Below are 15,454 nucleotides of genomic sequence, written 5' to 3' on the forward strand. Positions count from 1 at the left end.
AGGCCAGTTGAGGGGAGATCCTCCTCTAGACCCTCTCAGTACCCTGTGCTCATCTCTGGCAAAGCAATTATCATGCTTTTAAAATGATCTATCTTTTTACCCATGTCATCCACTAGGCTGTAAGCTGAGGCAGGGGCCGATGTGAACAGATGTCACATTCCCAGTGCTAAAGACAGTGCCTGACATGCTCTGGGGACTCAATAAATATCTATACAGTTCTCACTTCCAGCCAAGGACAACCCACTTAATTAAGAGCTTATACTCTGGAGCCCAAATTCTTAGGTTTCAGTCTAGCCACCATCTGGACAAGGTACTTATTCAATCTTCACCTTGGTTTTGTCTATGTAGAAGAGCTGTACTGGTGGTATGTATCTCATAGGAATGCTGTGAGGATTATGTGAGTTAGCACATGTTCATGGAGCACAGCGTCTGACACATGGTGCTCAATCAATGTCAGCTATTGAATATTGTCATTATCACTATCCTCACCATCACCATCACCATCGTCGGCACCACCATTACCATTATCACCACCAAGATCATCACCACCATCGTTACCACCAACACCACCTGATCATTGTCACCATCATCAGCAGTATCATCTTCACCATCACCACCATCTCATCATCATGATCAATACTATCATCATCACCACCACCATCATCACCAACAGCACTACCATCATCACCACCATCATCATCACCAAAACCAGCATCACCACCATCATCACCATCACTGTCATCATCATCATGATCTCCATCATCAGATCAACTTCCCAGTGAACAGGAGCAAGATGCTGGACTCTGTACACCAATTTCTTCTCCAAGTTTAACTACATGGTCATTTTAGATCATGAGGCACTGAAACCCTGTGCTTCTCTCTGTAATATGTTTTATCCACTCTACATATGAGTCACAGAAACTTCTGAATCCCAAGGTGGCTTTGTCTGTCATCCAATGAATGTTTGGACCATCTTCCCAAAACCAACCAGAGCTGTGTGCCCAGGGCACTCAATATGTGTGTGTGTGTGTGTGTGTGTGTGATAATTAGTCTAAGTAAATATGACCAAAAAACTAAATCCTATGCAAATATACCTTGAATGCTTTCCAGAGGCAAATGGAAATATCTTTGCATTACTTACTGTTTGAGATGATCTTCACAAGAGCTTCTGTCTACCAGTGTATCTAGCAAAGAGTTAATGAAAAAAATCTGATAATAAAATGATCAGCTCTGTTTACCACCTTTTCAATAGGACCCTCTGTCCTTATTGGATGGGAGAGCAAGACAATGTGAAATGAGAAGTTGAAGAAAATAACAGAAGTTGGAATGAGGTGTCAGAGGAAGGCAACCATAAAATAACTGAAAATACAGGCGAAAAGTGTGAAGAACATGGACTACAATTACACGAGTAAATGGTATTCACAGAATGCAACCATTTGTGTAAGAAAAGGGGACATATGGAGGCTACACGCACATAAGTATATTCACGAGGTACCACTAATAGATTATACAACAAATTGATGGCCTTAGTTGCCTCTGGAGAGGAAAAATGGGTGGCTGGGAGAGGGGAACGGGTAGAGGAACTTGCTTACTGGATAGACTCTATGCTTTTGTCCTTTTAGAGCCATGTGAATACTGATTTCAAAGTGGATTTTTAAAAAGATATTTCCTAGAGTGAGCAGAGAGGGAACTGGAAAACTTCCAACAGGAAGTTGGAATTTGGATTCTGGTTCTGCATTTTTCAGTACCAATCTGTATGATTTAGAGCGAGCCTCTCCGCTCTTCCCTCTTCCCCCTCAGCTTCCTCCCCTGAGAGAGAAGGGGTTAAATTAGATTCAATATCTAGCTCCCAGCTTTCAGGATTTGCCAGTCCATGTGGAGCACTGGGTCTTAGCAGAGTTCCCTCCAACCCTCCAGAGCATGAGCCTATCGGTCCGTGAGCCTCTGGGCCTGTCCTTCTAGCCTCTGATCCTTCTCTGGTGGTTGTAGGCCCTCTTCTCCTTAGTGCTTAGTGCTGGTGAAGGATGGGCAACTGCGAGTTTGAATTCCAGTAAAATGAGGGTGGCCAAAAGTGCAAGACATATAGATAGATAGATAGATAGATAGATAGATAGATAGATAGATATCTGGTGAGTCTAAGAAAGAGCCCAGGAAAAGAGAGAACTAGGAGAAGTTAAATATAATACAAGAATGCTATGCGTTGAGTGGGAAAAGCAGCGGGCATGCCAAAGCATGGGGAAAGGTAAAATGGACCAGCAACTCCAAAGCCAGCCCCGTGGTGGAGGGTGGGAAGGGTGGGAGGCAAAAGTGTGCAATGGACTAAGACCACCATGGAGAATCTCCATCATGACCACTGGGCATTTGCTCAGGTCCTGTGATATGGCAGCCAGGCCTATGATGGCCACCACAGAGGCCACCAGCAGCATGAACTAAGGAGGTATCACATAGGACCACTAGGTTTCAGGCAGAGGTTGAAAGAAGAGAAGGGGGAGAGGGGGAAAAAAAAAAAAAGGAGAAGAAAGAGAAGGAGAAGGAGGCAGAGTGACAGAGAGGCAAGGTCAGTAGAGATGGAAAAACAGATTTGGGTACACAGGTAAACCCACAAAAGCCCACCTGCCCCCTAAGATCAGTGAACTCTAGTACTGAAGGTCATATTGACTCATTACCGTGAGCAGCAGAGTCTAAGCAGGGCCAGCAGGAACCCATCGCTAGGGACCCCTCTCTCCACCCACCACGTCCAGTACATCTCAGAGCTGAGGGCAAATAAGGACCCAGAGCCATCAGAAAGACTAGGGCCAGGAAAGACCGAGGCCAGAGTAAAGGGCTTTGCAGGGCTCGGTGGTCACATTCTAAGGATGTTGACCTCTAAGTTACCACTTCAAGGGCAGCAAGTACAGGAGAAACCATTGTAGGATCTGGTCACATTTCTCCTGAGAAGAAAAGACTTAGCTCGAAGAATTTGCTAGGTAGGCAGACTGGTGGAACCCCATTCAGCATCGTTGTACTTCAGTTCTGTAAAGTATTTTGAATGGTTCCCATGTGCAGAAAAGATCAAACTTAGTTGTGCAGGTCTCTGGAAATAAACTAGGGGAAATGGGAGAAATGAACAAAATGACAGATTCCAAGTCGATGAAAGGAAGAAGCTTCCAACACCGCCAGATGTTCCAGAATAGAACTGGTTCCCGGTGGACTGTTCCTGAAGGGGTGTGTAGGAGGGATTCCTGTAGCAGGAGGGAGCGGGGCTGGGTGGCCCCTCAGTCGCTTTCCGATGCCGAGCAGTAGGGACTAGGGGCAAACAGGAACATCGGGGGCCTCCCAGGAAGCTTGATCAAGTCATCAAGTGTCAGCCCCCAAAATTGGATCATAAAAACAGAAGATCACATTGACTTAAATTGACCTCCCCCTCCCAACAAAGTCATCTGATGTGAGGAAGAGCTTATGCTTAGCGGGGGTAGTCACATACCAGAAAGTGTGCTGTCCGTCCAGGAAGGAGGCTTTGCTGTCACTGCACACAAACATCACACAGAAGAAAAGGCCAGAATGCCAGGTGTGGGGCAACAGATGTTTTAGAGATAAACAAGAAAAGGGCGATTTTCTTGAAAGCTTATTATTGGGAAAATCACAATGCTAAATTCTAATTTCTTGGTGGAGAGGTTATATGGGTCAGCTCAGGCACTGCCTCGCAAATCTGTTTTTCTGGCCAAGTGAGGCTGCCAGATCGGGAAAGCTAATTCTCATGTGCTGTCATTCAGCACAGCACTGAGGGCAGACATGGTATGGGAAAGGGTTTGAGAGCACGGCTGCTGGAGCCACGGCCTGGTTCAAGGGCTGTGTGGCTTAGGGTGAGTAGTTCAACCTCTCTGTGCTGAGGATTCTCCTTCATCAAAGTAGAGAAAAGAATGATATTTACCTCATATAATTATTTTGAGCATTAAGTACTTAGAACACTTGTTTTTAGTGTAAATAACTTAGAACAGGCCCTAGTGCTTAAAAAGTCGTATATTTATTTTATTTTGTGCTTATTATTACTTATCATTATACTTTTGCAAGAAGCATGGTGGAAAGAGAAAATCTTGGACTTTGGAATGAGTTAGAGTTGAGTTTAATTCCTGCTCTCTGAGCTCTTGGTTCACAAATGTAAAAAGAGGACCAAAAATTCCTCCCTTGCAGGGCTGGAGTGAGGAATTAAATACGTTTGCATGCCCAGTTCAATGCATGACATACAGAAATATTCAAGAAATCCTAGTTCCTTTCACCTCCTTCTGTCTCAGTGTGCTTCCTTGTCAGGAAGGTTCCTAGCTTCCTTGTGCTAGGCACTGCGCTAAGAGGTAGGGACACAACTGTGAATGAGGTGTAATCCCTGTCCTCGAAGGGTTCATGTCCAGAAGGAAAGTCTGGATACACACAATGACAAGGTACTACAGCAAGGGCCATGACGGGTCCAGTTTCCTGGCAGGTGATGCTTAAGTTGGGGCTTTAAAAAAGAGCAGACTTTGCCGAACTGGTGGAAGTACTGGTCCGGGACATCATGGAGGTAGGGAACTCACTACATACATGTGCCACAGAGAGAGCCATCGATCCTGGTGGAGGGTCACTAGCCATCCCTGTGTCTACCTCTGGATTTCTGTGCCAAGACCCCAGGAGCCTCTGCAGGATATCCCGCCTCTCTCTGGGAAAGCAACCCATCTGGAGAATTATCAGGAAAACCAAAGGCACAGAAGACACTTGGGCAATCCAAATCAGCAGGTGTACATTTCAAGAGGGAAACTGCCAGAAAAGAAACAGCCCCCAGCAGCTGAACAGATCAGAAACATAGAATGCCCTAAAGGTTTCTGTAAGACAGAGCTCCTTGCCAGCCCAGAGTTAGGACTCTGGAAGACATTATATGCTTGCCCTGGCCACTTCTTTTGCAACTGTGCTGAGCTCAAAAGGTCATCTCACTTTAGCTGGTATGTGCGGCACAGTGGCAACCCACAAGACCACTAGGACTAGGCTGGGAGCACCAGGGGATGAGCCTCTGGTAAAAGCCCCACAAAACTGGCAGATTCAGAGCCTTCCCCCCAAAGCCAGCAACAGACAGTTCCAAGTACCCGCTGTGCACCACTTACTGCCAGGCAGCTGTGGGAGCAGGATTCCAGCCCTGCCCTCCAGGCGGCTGGCCCAGAGAGATAAGGCCATGGGCTGCAGTAGAAAGAGCCAGGGCTTTAGGGACTGGGGTGCCGAATCCCAATCCGTGACTTGCAGTCTGTATGACCTTGGGCATGTATTTGGCCTCTCTAGTCTCACCTGTGAAGTGGAGCTAGCAATACACTATGAGTATGTTTCATCCAGCCTTCAAAACACACAAAAGTGGAATATTACAAAGGTTAAATAAAAATGTCCCAAAGTGCCCACGGGTTAGCGGGAGCCCCTAAGCCTGCCCAGGAGGGAAGGGCGACATCATCAGCCCTCAAACTGTAGGATCCCAGGGGTGAGAATGCAGAGATGAAGACTCCTGTCCTGGGAAGTCACAATCCTCCCTCCTGCCCTTCCAGGAGAGCTGTGCTGGCTGTCTGCTCCAGGGCTGAGGGGCAGATCCTTCCAACCCAGTGGTGGGGGCACATAGCTGGGAAGCTCCTAAGAGGCAGAGGTCACCCCGCCCAGCACCTCAACACACATACTACATACCACATACCCAGACACACACGCAAAACACACCAACCCACACACCACATCCATCCCTACTGTTTTGGCACATCAACACACCCATTCATACCCACCACCAAGTGCACACACATGCGCCCACACAGAACACACACATCAGCCCAGGCACCCTATCCTACACACATCACACCCCCTCGGGTAGCCACAGTCCGTCATCTGCAAATAAGCTCACATGCGCGAGATACACAGAAATACCCGTTCACACATACACACGCACAGCCTACCCACACTCAGGGCGCGACACCCTCACACACTTGTTCACAGGCCCACATTACACAGAGGATGACTCTCCGTAGGGCCCATTTCCCAGCCTGGAGTGTTCTCGCACTTATCTACTTAGGGCCCCACAACCGGTTGTACCCCACATTTCTCCCACAAGCCCGCACCCCCGGGGCACATCTGTGCAGCGCCTCCCCCACCCGGCAGCCGGCTCCAGCAAGAGGCTTCCCGCTCGGTGTGCAGCGGCCACAGTGGCCAGGAATTAAAATGCAGCGAGGAGGAGCCGGGCGCGTCAGCACCGCGTCTCCAGGAGCGCACAGCGCCCGCCGCCGCCGCCCCGCCCGCCCGGAGCCGTGGGGCCAGCGAGCTGAGGAGCAGGTGCTCTAAGCCCAGCCGCGCCAGCGTCGCGCGGCCGCTGCCCAAGTTCGCCCGGGGCCCGAGGAGGGCCGGGCAACCGGGAGAGGAGCGCAGCCGCCCTCGCCGCCGCCGCCGCGGGCTTGGAGTCTTGAGAGAAGGAGGCGCGGAGCAGCGAGTTCGGGTCACCCCGCCGAGAGAGGTGCAGCCGGGGCTCCGCAGTCCCCAGCTCCTGGCGCCGTTGGGGCAGGGAGAAGAACAGGCAGGGGGACAGCGAAGCCGACGTTTTCTGGAGACTCGAGGCTCCCCGGAGAGTCGAGGGGAGAAGCGACACTTTCCTCTGGCCGGAAGCCCGGAAGGGGCCCAGCAGCGAGCAGCCTCCCGCAGGACGCCCCGAGAAACCCCAAGCCCCGGGCGAGAGCGGGCGCGTCGTACGCAGGGCTCGGGCGCGGGACTTAGGGGAGCCTTCGAGGGTGTCGGCCAAGCGCAGCCCGCGGAGCAGTGAGCGATCTCGCAGGGAAGGGGACGAGCGCAGCGGCCGGCTGAGCGACCCCTCGCCCCTGTACACACCCACCCCACCCGCGGCGCCTGAGCCGCGGTGCGCCTCTGGGGGCGCTCGTTCCCTGGCGCCTTCTCTCCCGGGTCCCAGCACCGCTGGGCTACCGGCTGGGCTGGCGGGGCCCTTAGGGATGTCCAAAGCAGGCATGGTGGCCGAGTGGCTGCTCTCCCCGGACCAGCGTAAAAGCTGGGGTTAGGCGGAGCAGGGGGGACTCGGCGCAGGGTCCCCCGAGGTCCAAGACGAGGGGAGGCGGGCGCAGCGCCGGGGCACCGGAGAGGCGGCGCCCGGTGGGGCCCCTCTAGAGGTAGCGGCCGGGCCAGGCACTCTGCAGGAAGACTAGGGGCCCGGAGAGCCCGGGAGGCGCTCGGGAGAGGCCAGGGCCAGGGGCGGCGGGCCGAAGCAGCGCTCCGTCCCGGGCGGGCGCCCGCGGAGGCGGCGGCGGCGGCGCCGGGCGGGCATGCCGCGCCACCGGAGCTCCTTTCGGGCGCACGCTTCCCTGGCGCGGGCTGCGCGCGGCGGCTGCTGCTGCTGCTTCCACTGCTGCTGCGGACTCCCATGGCGGCTCCGCCCGGCCGGGGCTGCCGCCGCTGCCGCCAGCCGCGGGCTGAATGAATGAGCCGGAGCGGCGGAGCCCGGCTGCCCGCGGCCGCGCTCACCGGCCCGGGACGCTTCCGCATGGCCCGCGAGGAGCCGGCGCCGGCGGCGGTGGCGGCGGCCGGGCAGCCCGGGGGCGACCGGGGCGGCGAGCGCGAGCGGGCGCTGCAGGGGCCGGGGGTCGCCCGCAGGGGGCGGCCGTCGCTGAGCCGCGCTAAACTGCACGGGCTGCGGCACATGTGCGCCGGGCGCACGGCGGCGGGGGGCTCCTTCCAGCGGCGGGCGCTGTGGGTGCTGGCCTTCTGCACGTCCCTCGGCTTGCTGCTGTCCTGGTCCTCGAACCGCCTGCTCTACTGGCTCAGCTTCCCGTCGCACACGCGGGTGCACCGCGAGTGGAGTCGCCAGCTGCCCTTCCCCGCCGTCACCGTGTGCAACAACAACCCTCTGCGCTTCCCGCGCCTCTCCAAGGGGGACCTCTACTACGCCGGCCACTGGCTCGGGCTGCTGCTGCCCAACCGCACCGCACGCCCGCTCGTCAGCGAGCTGCTGCGGGGCGACGAGCCGCGCCGCCAGTGGTTCCGCAAGCTGGCCGACTTCCGCCTCTTCTTGCCGCCGCGCCACTTCGAGGGCATCAGCGCCGCCTTCATGGACCGCCTGGGCCACCAGCTCGAGGACATGCTGCTCTCCTGCAAGTACCGCGGCGAGCTCTGCGGCCCGCACAACTTCTCCTCCGTGAGTTGCCCTCCGCGCGACCCCGCTCCCCGGGCTTCCCTGCGCGCTCCAGAGTCTGTAGGCCCTCCCCGCCCTCCTCCCCCAGGGTAGGACACCAGGCCGTTGGCGGTGAGGTGACATCATTCCAGGACGCCAAGGCGGAACCCACTCTTGGGTCCCCTGAGCCTTGTCCTCCAGGTCGTGGGAAGTTGGACACAAGTGTAGGGGGAGTGACCTTGCTCACTTGTCCCGGCTTCTCTCCTTCCGGTGTCAATCCCCAGGCCCTCAGCTCTTGTCTTTATGGTCCCCTCTGTGAATGCTAGCCCTTTGTTCCGGACCTCACCCCTGGTCCACAGGACTCCTGGCAATTGCCCTGTGTCTGGGGTGAAGGGATGGGATGAGAGGGAAGCACGCCTTACTGGTGGGTTTGTTGTTTTGGGGAAAATCAACAAGAAGCTCTTCAAAACGGGGCCATCAGCAAAATCGCGCTGCTCTAAGCAGCTTCTGCCCGAGTTCCAAAACACTTGGAATCTAGGAGGACTTGGGAGGAAACGCCCAGAATATGAACTGACACTGAAACTGTAGCTGCTTAGGTGGAGAACTCAGCAGCCCCTTCTGCTGTTTTTTTTTAAATAAAGCCCTGTCTTGAGCATCCAAGGGAATTGAGAGCAGTGGACATCTGTGGGGTCCTTGACCCCTGGAGGTGAGTGTGTGTCCTGGGCCAGAGGAGCCATCCCCCTGCCTTGGGGAAAACAGCCTCGGAGAGATATTGATTCGAACACCCAGGGCCAGGAGAAGCTGTGCTTGGGGTTTGTAAACGATTTGCTGTGCTGGTTCCCCCATGCTGTGGGTCTAGATAATGCAGCTGTCAGACAGAAGGTATCTGCCTTGCACGGTCTGCCTTGGAGGAGTTCTTGTGCCAAGCCCCAGCGTGGCACAAGCCTGTCCAGTCATTCATGTGTAAACGCGCCTTAGGTGGGTTTGGGTTTTTCCACTAATGTGGGAAAGGTGGGCTGCGTGTTTATTTGTCATGCTCTGATGGTGATTTTACCAGCCCCTTTGCCTCCCTCCTGACAGTCTTGTATCTGCCCAGGTTCTTCCTGTTGCGGTAAAGGGATGCCACCGTTCCAACAGGTGGTGGCTCAGATGCCTGTCAGGCCAGGCCTCTGATTGGCGAATTGGGCTCGTCCTTGTCTAGGGTGGTGATTCTGGCTTCGGTCTTGCTCTCTTTGCATTGCTTTATGGAGAACAGCCCTGACTTATCCATTCCCTAAACACCCCTCACTTTCTGGGCTTTTCAGCCTGCCTTGGAGGAATCCCTAGCCTACTGGTTCCCCTGCCTGCTTCAGCAAGCGGAGGCTGGTAACGCATGCTTCCAAGTGACCTCCTTTCAGACGTCAAGCACAATGGTGACTTCTACAGAGATGAAGGAATGAGATGAGCAATGCTTTGTTTATGTTTGGCTGACCACTACCTAGCAGCCTCTAAAGTTAGACTCAAGTTCAATGTTATATTCAACTCTCAGCAACCCCTGAATTTCAGCTTCAAGTTGTGTAACCAGTCTCACCAAATAGAATCGTGCATGATGGCTCTACACGTGTGCAGAATTAAATCCCAACAGCCAGTGTTCACTTTTGACATTCCCACAACCCTGCATTAGCAAGGAGTTTTCTTCCCATTTTACAGATGAGGAAAATGAGGCTCCATGATGCTCCAAAGCTCAGAGCCAGTAAGTTGAAAGTTCAGCTTTACAAACCATCAGATGCGTTACATGGAAGCCACACATAGCCTTCCTCTCTGAGCCGGGGCTTCTCTTCTACTAGAAGACCCTCTACATAGGACTCTTACCCTCCCCCACCCTACCAGCTCCCACCCCTTCTCTGAGCATGGCTGGGAGAGTGGCAAGTATAAACCCCCTAGGGGGTGCAGGTAGTCATAGCTTTGACCGCATGCTATGGGGGCCTAACCCACCTCATACGGTACCTTTAGGAACCACCTGACCTCAGTCTCCCCAGCAGGGATGGCCATGAGTTGAAGCAACCAGGACCCTTCCCACGGGGGCACACCCTTCTCTCACTAGCCTGTACCCTGCCTACCTTCAGCTGAAGAGCTTGCAGGCACCGCCCCCCCCCCCCCCCCCCACCCAAGCAAAACAAATATCTCTATTCCACAAGGATGTGTTTCTGGAGACTCAAGTGACCCCTGGTGGCTGGCTTTCTATCATGACCCTGCACTGGGACTTTCCAGCCCTTTAACACTTCATGCTGTAGTTTTTTCCAAGGATCTCAGAATTAAAGGCTGCAGCATCCTTTTTCTCTGTGGAAGCCAGAAGCCAGGAGAGCGTCAAATACAGAGCAGACCTTCAGGAGTATTTTTCCAGTAACTACAAGACCCTGGCTCAGACCTTTGTTGTCTTTGGTGGTGGGGACTCTAGGGTAGCAGGTAAGAGCAGGAAGGCTGAAGCTACAGGGATGGTTCAGATCCTGAGATTACCACTTACTGTGTGCCCTCCGGACAAGTGGCTTAGCCTCTCTGTTCTTTAGTTTCCTACTCCATCTAGTGGAGGTAACAAATATGTCATATTTGTTGTGCCTAGATGGATGGATGGATGGATGGATGGATGGATGGATGGACAGATGGGCATATGCATATACATAAAGAGGGTGGGCTCTTAAGGCAATGCTGGCCCCCATCAAAATGTTGCCTTTAAATGATACTTGCCTCCTACCTGGTCCGTTGACCTCCAGGTCAGTGCTCCCTCCCCGCCCCCATCCACCCCCTGTACTACAGCCAGAGTACTCTTTCCAAAGTTCTACTCAAAGCATATCATCCCACCTCTTAAACCCCTTAAAATCCCAGGCTGTCCTCAGGCTCGGCACCTGCACCTTGCCTTGCTTCTTGCCCCAGTCTCTCTGGTACCGCATACCAAAGCTCTGTGAACAGCTTACAACAGCGGGACCACCGCTCCCCAGTCCTCTCTGCCTTGCTCCCCGCGGTCCTCTGCTGCTGTAAGTGCTCCCTGCCTCCGCAACCCCACCCTGCACACACTGCTTCGCCTGCCTCAGGATACAACTCATCCTTTAGCATCCAGCCCTGGGGGCTCTGCTTGGGAGCTCATCCTGACTGCCTCACTCTCCACTTCCAATCACCAAGCAATTGATGCCTTCCTCCTTTCTACCTCTCTGCTGCCCCATTGAGGTGTCAGGCCTCACACCTACTGGTCTGTGTCTGTCCCTCCCTCCAGAGTCAACGTCTGATTTCCTCAACCTCTCCAGCACCCGGCACAGAGGCTGACACATAAATGTTGAGGAAAGGTCTGGGTAATGAATCCCTTCACCAGGTGCCCCCAAGACTTATTCTTGTCTTGGAAGACCCTCACCAAGACACTTGGCTAAGTTTCTCTAGGGAACACCAGTGGAATGCATTTTCAATAAGGAAATGCCCAGGCGGTTCCTGGGCATTTATTCCTGTGTGGGTTAGAGGCGGGGAGTGCAGAGCAGTATACCAAGCATTCCCCAAAAGCCTGTGCTTCCCAAGCCCGAAGAGGACCAGTGCAACAGGTGAAGAATGGGGTCTCAGAGGAAGCCTTTGGGGGTATGTGCCAGCTGGCCGCCAAAGTCTCCTTCCACCTGGCTAGTCTCACGTCTGGAAATAAACTTGGCCAGGGAGAGAGGAGTATTGTGAAGAGGCATGTCCGTTGGCTTTTATTCTCCGGTCCATTCAGGGTGTGTTTATTTGCAGCTCCTCTGTTTGTTACAGCTGTGAAAGGGTTAATCACTCAGGGGCAGGACAAAGCAGCTCCTGCTTTTCAATGCCCATGTTCTTTCTCTGGCCCTAGCAGAGGACCCCTGGCTCTGCTTTGCACACTCTGGCCCTCCTGGATTGTCCTGGGGGTGGAGGGAAGCGGCCTTCCCAGTAAGTGGCAGGACGCAGAACTGTGAGGCTGAGATAGCTGGGACCAGGGCCTCCAGGGAGGGAGGGAGGGGTTGGGGACACGGGCTGACAGGGCGATCAGGGTCATCTTCAAGAACAAGGAGCAGCGACCCTCTCTGGGGGAAGGCATGGTTCAGGGGAGGCATCAGCCAGACCTAGCATGGGCCTCTGGCTCTGCCGCCTTCTAGCTGTGTGCCTTGGGCAGATGCTTGACTCTCGTACCTCTGGTAATAGTGCCTGCCTCACCCTGCTGGGACGAAGACATGTGGGCAGAGGCTGATTGTATGATTTGGATCAAGAGATTAGCACAGTCCTCATATCTGGGGGTAGCAATTATAAATTATTCTCAAGATATAATTATCATATCTTACCGTGACCACTTGAGTGGGGATAGGCTCATTTCCTGGTTCATTCACTCCATCAACCTGTGTCTGTTGAGTGTCAACACTATGTCAAGCTCTGTCCTAGCTGCCGGGGGCATAAAACAAAATAATTAATTATTAACATGAATATTACTTACGGCTAAGGTATGAGACGTGTGAACAGATGCCTATACAGAGTGCCCGGGTGCAATGTGGGCTTAGAAGAGTCTCCAGGTGAGACTGGGCACCTCCGAAGGCTTCCCGGAGGAGGTGACATGTAAACTGAGTCGTGAAGGCTAACTAGGATTTCCAAGGTAGAGAAAAGAGGGAGAGGGGGACAGCATGTATGAGTGTGAGTCCAGAGGTTGTGAAACGGTGAGGTTGAATACAGGCTTCTAGGCCCTGAGAATGGTTCGGGGTATCTGGAGGGAGGGGCCGGAGGCCTTGAGGAGGAGGAGAGCAGAAGTGTGATAACACAATGCTATGATGGATGCCTGGGGGTCAAACTACATTTTTAAACTTTGTAGTAAATCTCTGACTTCTTTCGCTTCTGGCTATTAGACCATGGAGGGTGCCCTCTGTGTCATCCGTGTCCCACCCCCATTCCTCACTCCATCAGGGCCATTCCTCCCTGAACCCTTCCCCTTTTCTTGCCCCCCCCCCTTTTGCTGGGGTCAACCTTGAGCCCAGATTTGGGTCTAGTCTCTGTACCAAAAGCCAAGGAAAGAGCATTTGGTTTCATCACACTTTGTCCCAGCAAGTGGGCTGACTGCTCTGAGCCAGCGACAGAAAACAAGAAATCATTTTAGCAACATATTGTTTAAAATCAGCCAATTCGGTTGAAACGGTGCTAGGCCAGGCAGTCCAGTAGTTGTGAGGATGGATGGCTTTAGGGAGGCAAGAAAGATACTTCTGCCTTTAGAGAAAGAGGAGTAAACGAGCTAATACATGTAAAGTGCTGAGAACAGTTTCTGGCACCAAGTAAAGGACTCAATAAATGTGAGCTATTTCCTTTATTATTACTTGCAGCGAGCGATCCGAGTGAAGGACAAAGGCGAATAGCGTTGGGCAGCTGTGATGCGCCAGGCCCGGGCTGGGCACACTGCATGCCATCTCCGTTCTTGCAATAACCCTAAAAGGTTGTGTGATCACTCACATTTTACAGATGGGCAATTGCAGCTCAGGGAGGGACTGTAATCTGCCCGGAGTCACAGAGCCAGCAGGTGGCAAACCTGGAATCTGAACCCAAGTCCTCCGGATGGAGAAGGAGCAGCGGGGGTGGGAGGTGGGGGTGTGCTGGGAAGACCGAGCCAGCCTCAGCGCTGCCCTGACCAGCCGTGTGACTTTGGCCTCAGGATCTTCCTCTGTGAAAGGAGGGCATGTGCCAAATGACCAAAGGGACTTAGCTGAGAAGTTCTCCGTCCAAGGGAGCAGTCAGGGGAAAATACGGCTTAACTACTGCAGATGGCCTGGGCTTTTCAGCCAACCGTCTCTTTTCTTTGCAGAGCTGAAACAGTGATTAAGGGGGAAATGTACAAGTTATTGAAGTGCTGGAGATAGGATGGCGATTAAACAGACATTTATACAAGGAACATGAGAAGAACTCTACCAGTGATTTTACTTCGGGGAAATTAGTTTAGGGAATCCAATGTAAACTCTACCCAGGTCTGCGGATATCCAAATGGACCGTCAGGTTGATTTTGATAGTGGCTGCTTGGGGGCTACTGTGGTCAGTCGTGAGCACTTCAATCAGATGTCTGCCCAGTTGAGAGGGGCTGGGGGAGTAACCAGACCATTTGGTTTATACACCCATCGCTTTGACTCTCCTAAGTGGTTTGCTTGGATCAGCCATTCAGAGATCCAGCCAACCAACACCCATGGAGTGCCTAGTGAGTGCCAAGCAGTGGGCCACAAAGATGACAATAAATTTACTCGGTTTCTGGTAAATAGGCCTGCGAGGGGGTCAGTGTGCTTCATGGGGGTGATGGGAGCCTGAAAGGAGCTACCCGTCACACAGGGAGATGACCAGTCATGGGACAACCCAGGATCTGGATTGTGCACCTGTCATGTAAATAGTCGTGTCAATTTCACCAGCTTCGAATGGGGGTTATGGAACCCATTTTACAGATGAGAAAGCTGAGGCTTGAGAAGGCACAAAGTCACTGCTGGAGGGCAGCAGAGCCAGGATTCAAACGAAGGTCCATCCAGCCCCAAAGCTGACACTCTTTTTTTCTATGAGCCCATTCTGCCAATGCTCAGAGATGCCAGTAAGTCCCAGTCCTTCCAGATAAGTTATCCTTCACCACCTTTCAAACCTTAGCTGGAATTCTCTTTCACTCTAAATTGGTGTGGGCCCCCGAAGTCATCCTGCGTTCCGAGGCCCGCAACAAGGAGCGGAGACGGCCGTGTATCTTCCCATTCCGTCAGCCACGCAGGGGGATCAGGCGTTGTGAGAAGTCTTTGTTTGGCCATAGTCCAAACTAAATCACTATTTTCATTCCTTCAGGGACGTTGGTAACTCGTAGTCTTGTCTAACGAAATGTTGCCAAACTGAGCTCCAGCTCAGACCTGCGCTCACAAAGGTGTAAGTCACCTGTCATTGGAACAGGACTCGGTGGTAAAGCAAACGGAAGCCACGAACCCCTTCGGGAAGTTTGTTCTCCTGAGCTTGTTGAGGATCTCCCCTCACACCACTGTTTCTACTACTGATTTGCCCAAGACATCTTTTCCTCGGATTCCACGCAGACGTGTTGAGCTCCTACTCTCTGCTAGGCACGCTTACATTCATTAGTTTATCTCGCCCCACAACAGATTGGAGAAAAAAGTCTTCTTTTCTCCCTGGTACAGATAAGGAAACAGAGGTACAAAGTGGTTTGCTAACTTGCCCAAGGTCAGAAACAGAAACTCTGAACTCCAGCTTCCAAAGTCCGTGCTCTTGGCACTACATCGTGGTTGATCCCAAAAAGAAACCCCAGTCCAGCTCTGGCTAGCAAACTTGCATTTCCAGTCAGTAAGGGCT

The 15,454-nt window shown here is 53.1% G+C and overlaps 1 protein-coding gene across 2 annotated transcripts in view; it reads left to right on the forward strand.

Annotated features, from left to right (window-relative positions):
* The window catches only part of ASIC2 (acid sensing ion channel subunit 2), a 963,671-nt gene that overhangs the window by 705,528 nt on the left and 242,689 nt on the right, over window positions 1-15,454 (forward strand). The window contains exon 1 of one of the 2 annotated variants that reach the window (XM_059379024.1): window positions 7,299-8,161. The exons of the other annotated variant lie outside the window; for it this stretch is intronic. Coding sequence (XP_059235007.1) covers window positions 7,448-8,161 — 714 coding nt within the window. The 5' untranslated portion in view covers window positions 7,299-7,447. Of the gene's footprint in view, window positions 1-7,298; window positions 8,162-15,454 lie in introns of those variants that run through there. 2 annotated transcript variants of the gene reach the window in all.

This window comes from Mustela nigripes, chromosome 16 (assembly GCF_022355385.1).
Source record: "Mustela nigripes isolate SB6536 chromosome 16, MUSNIG.SB6536, whole genome shotgun sequence".
Lineage (NCBI taxonomy): Eukaryota > Metazoa > Chordata > Mammalia > Carnivora > Mustelidae > Mustela > Mustela nigripes.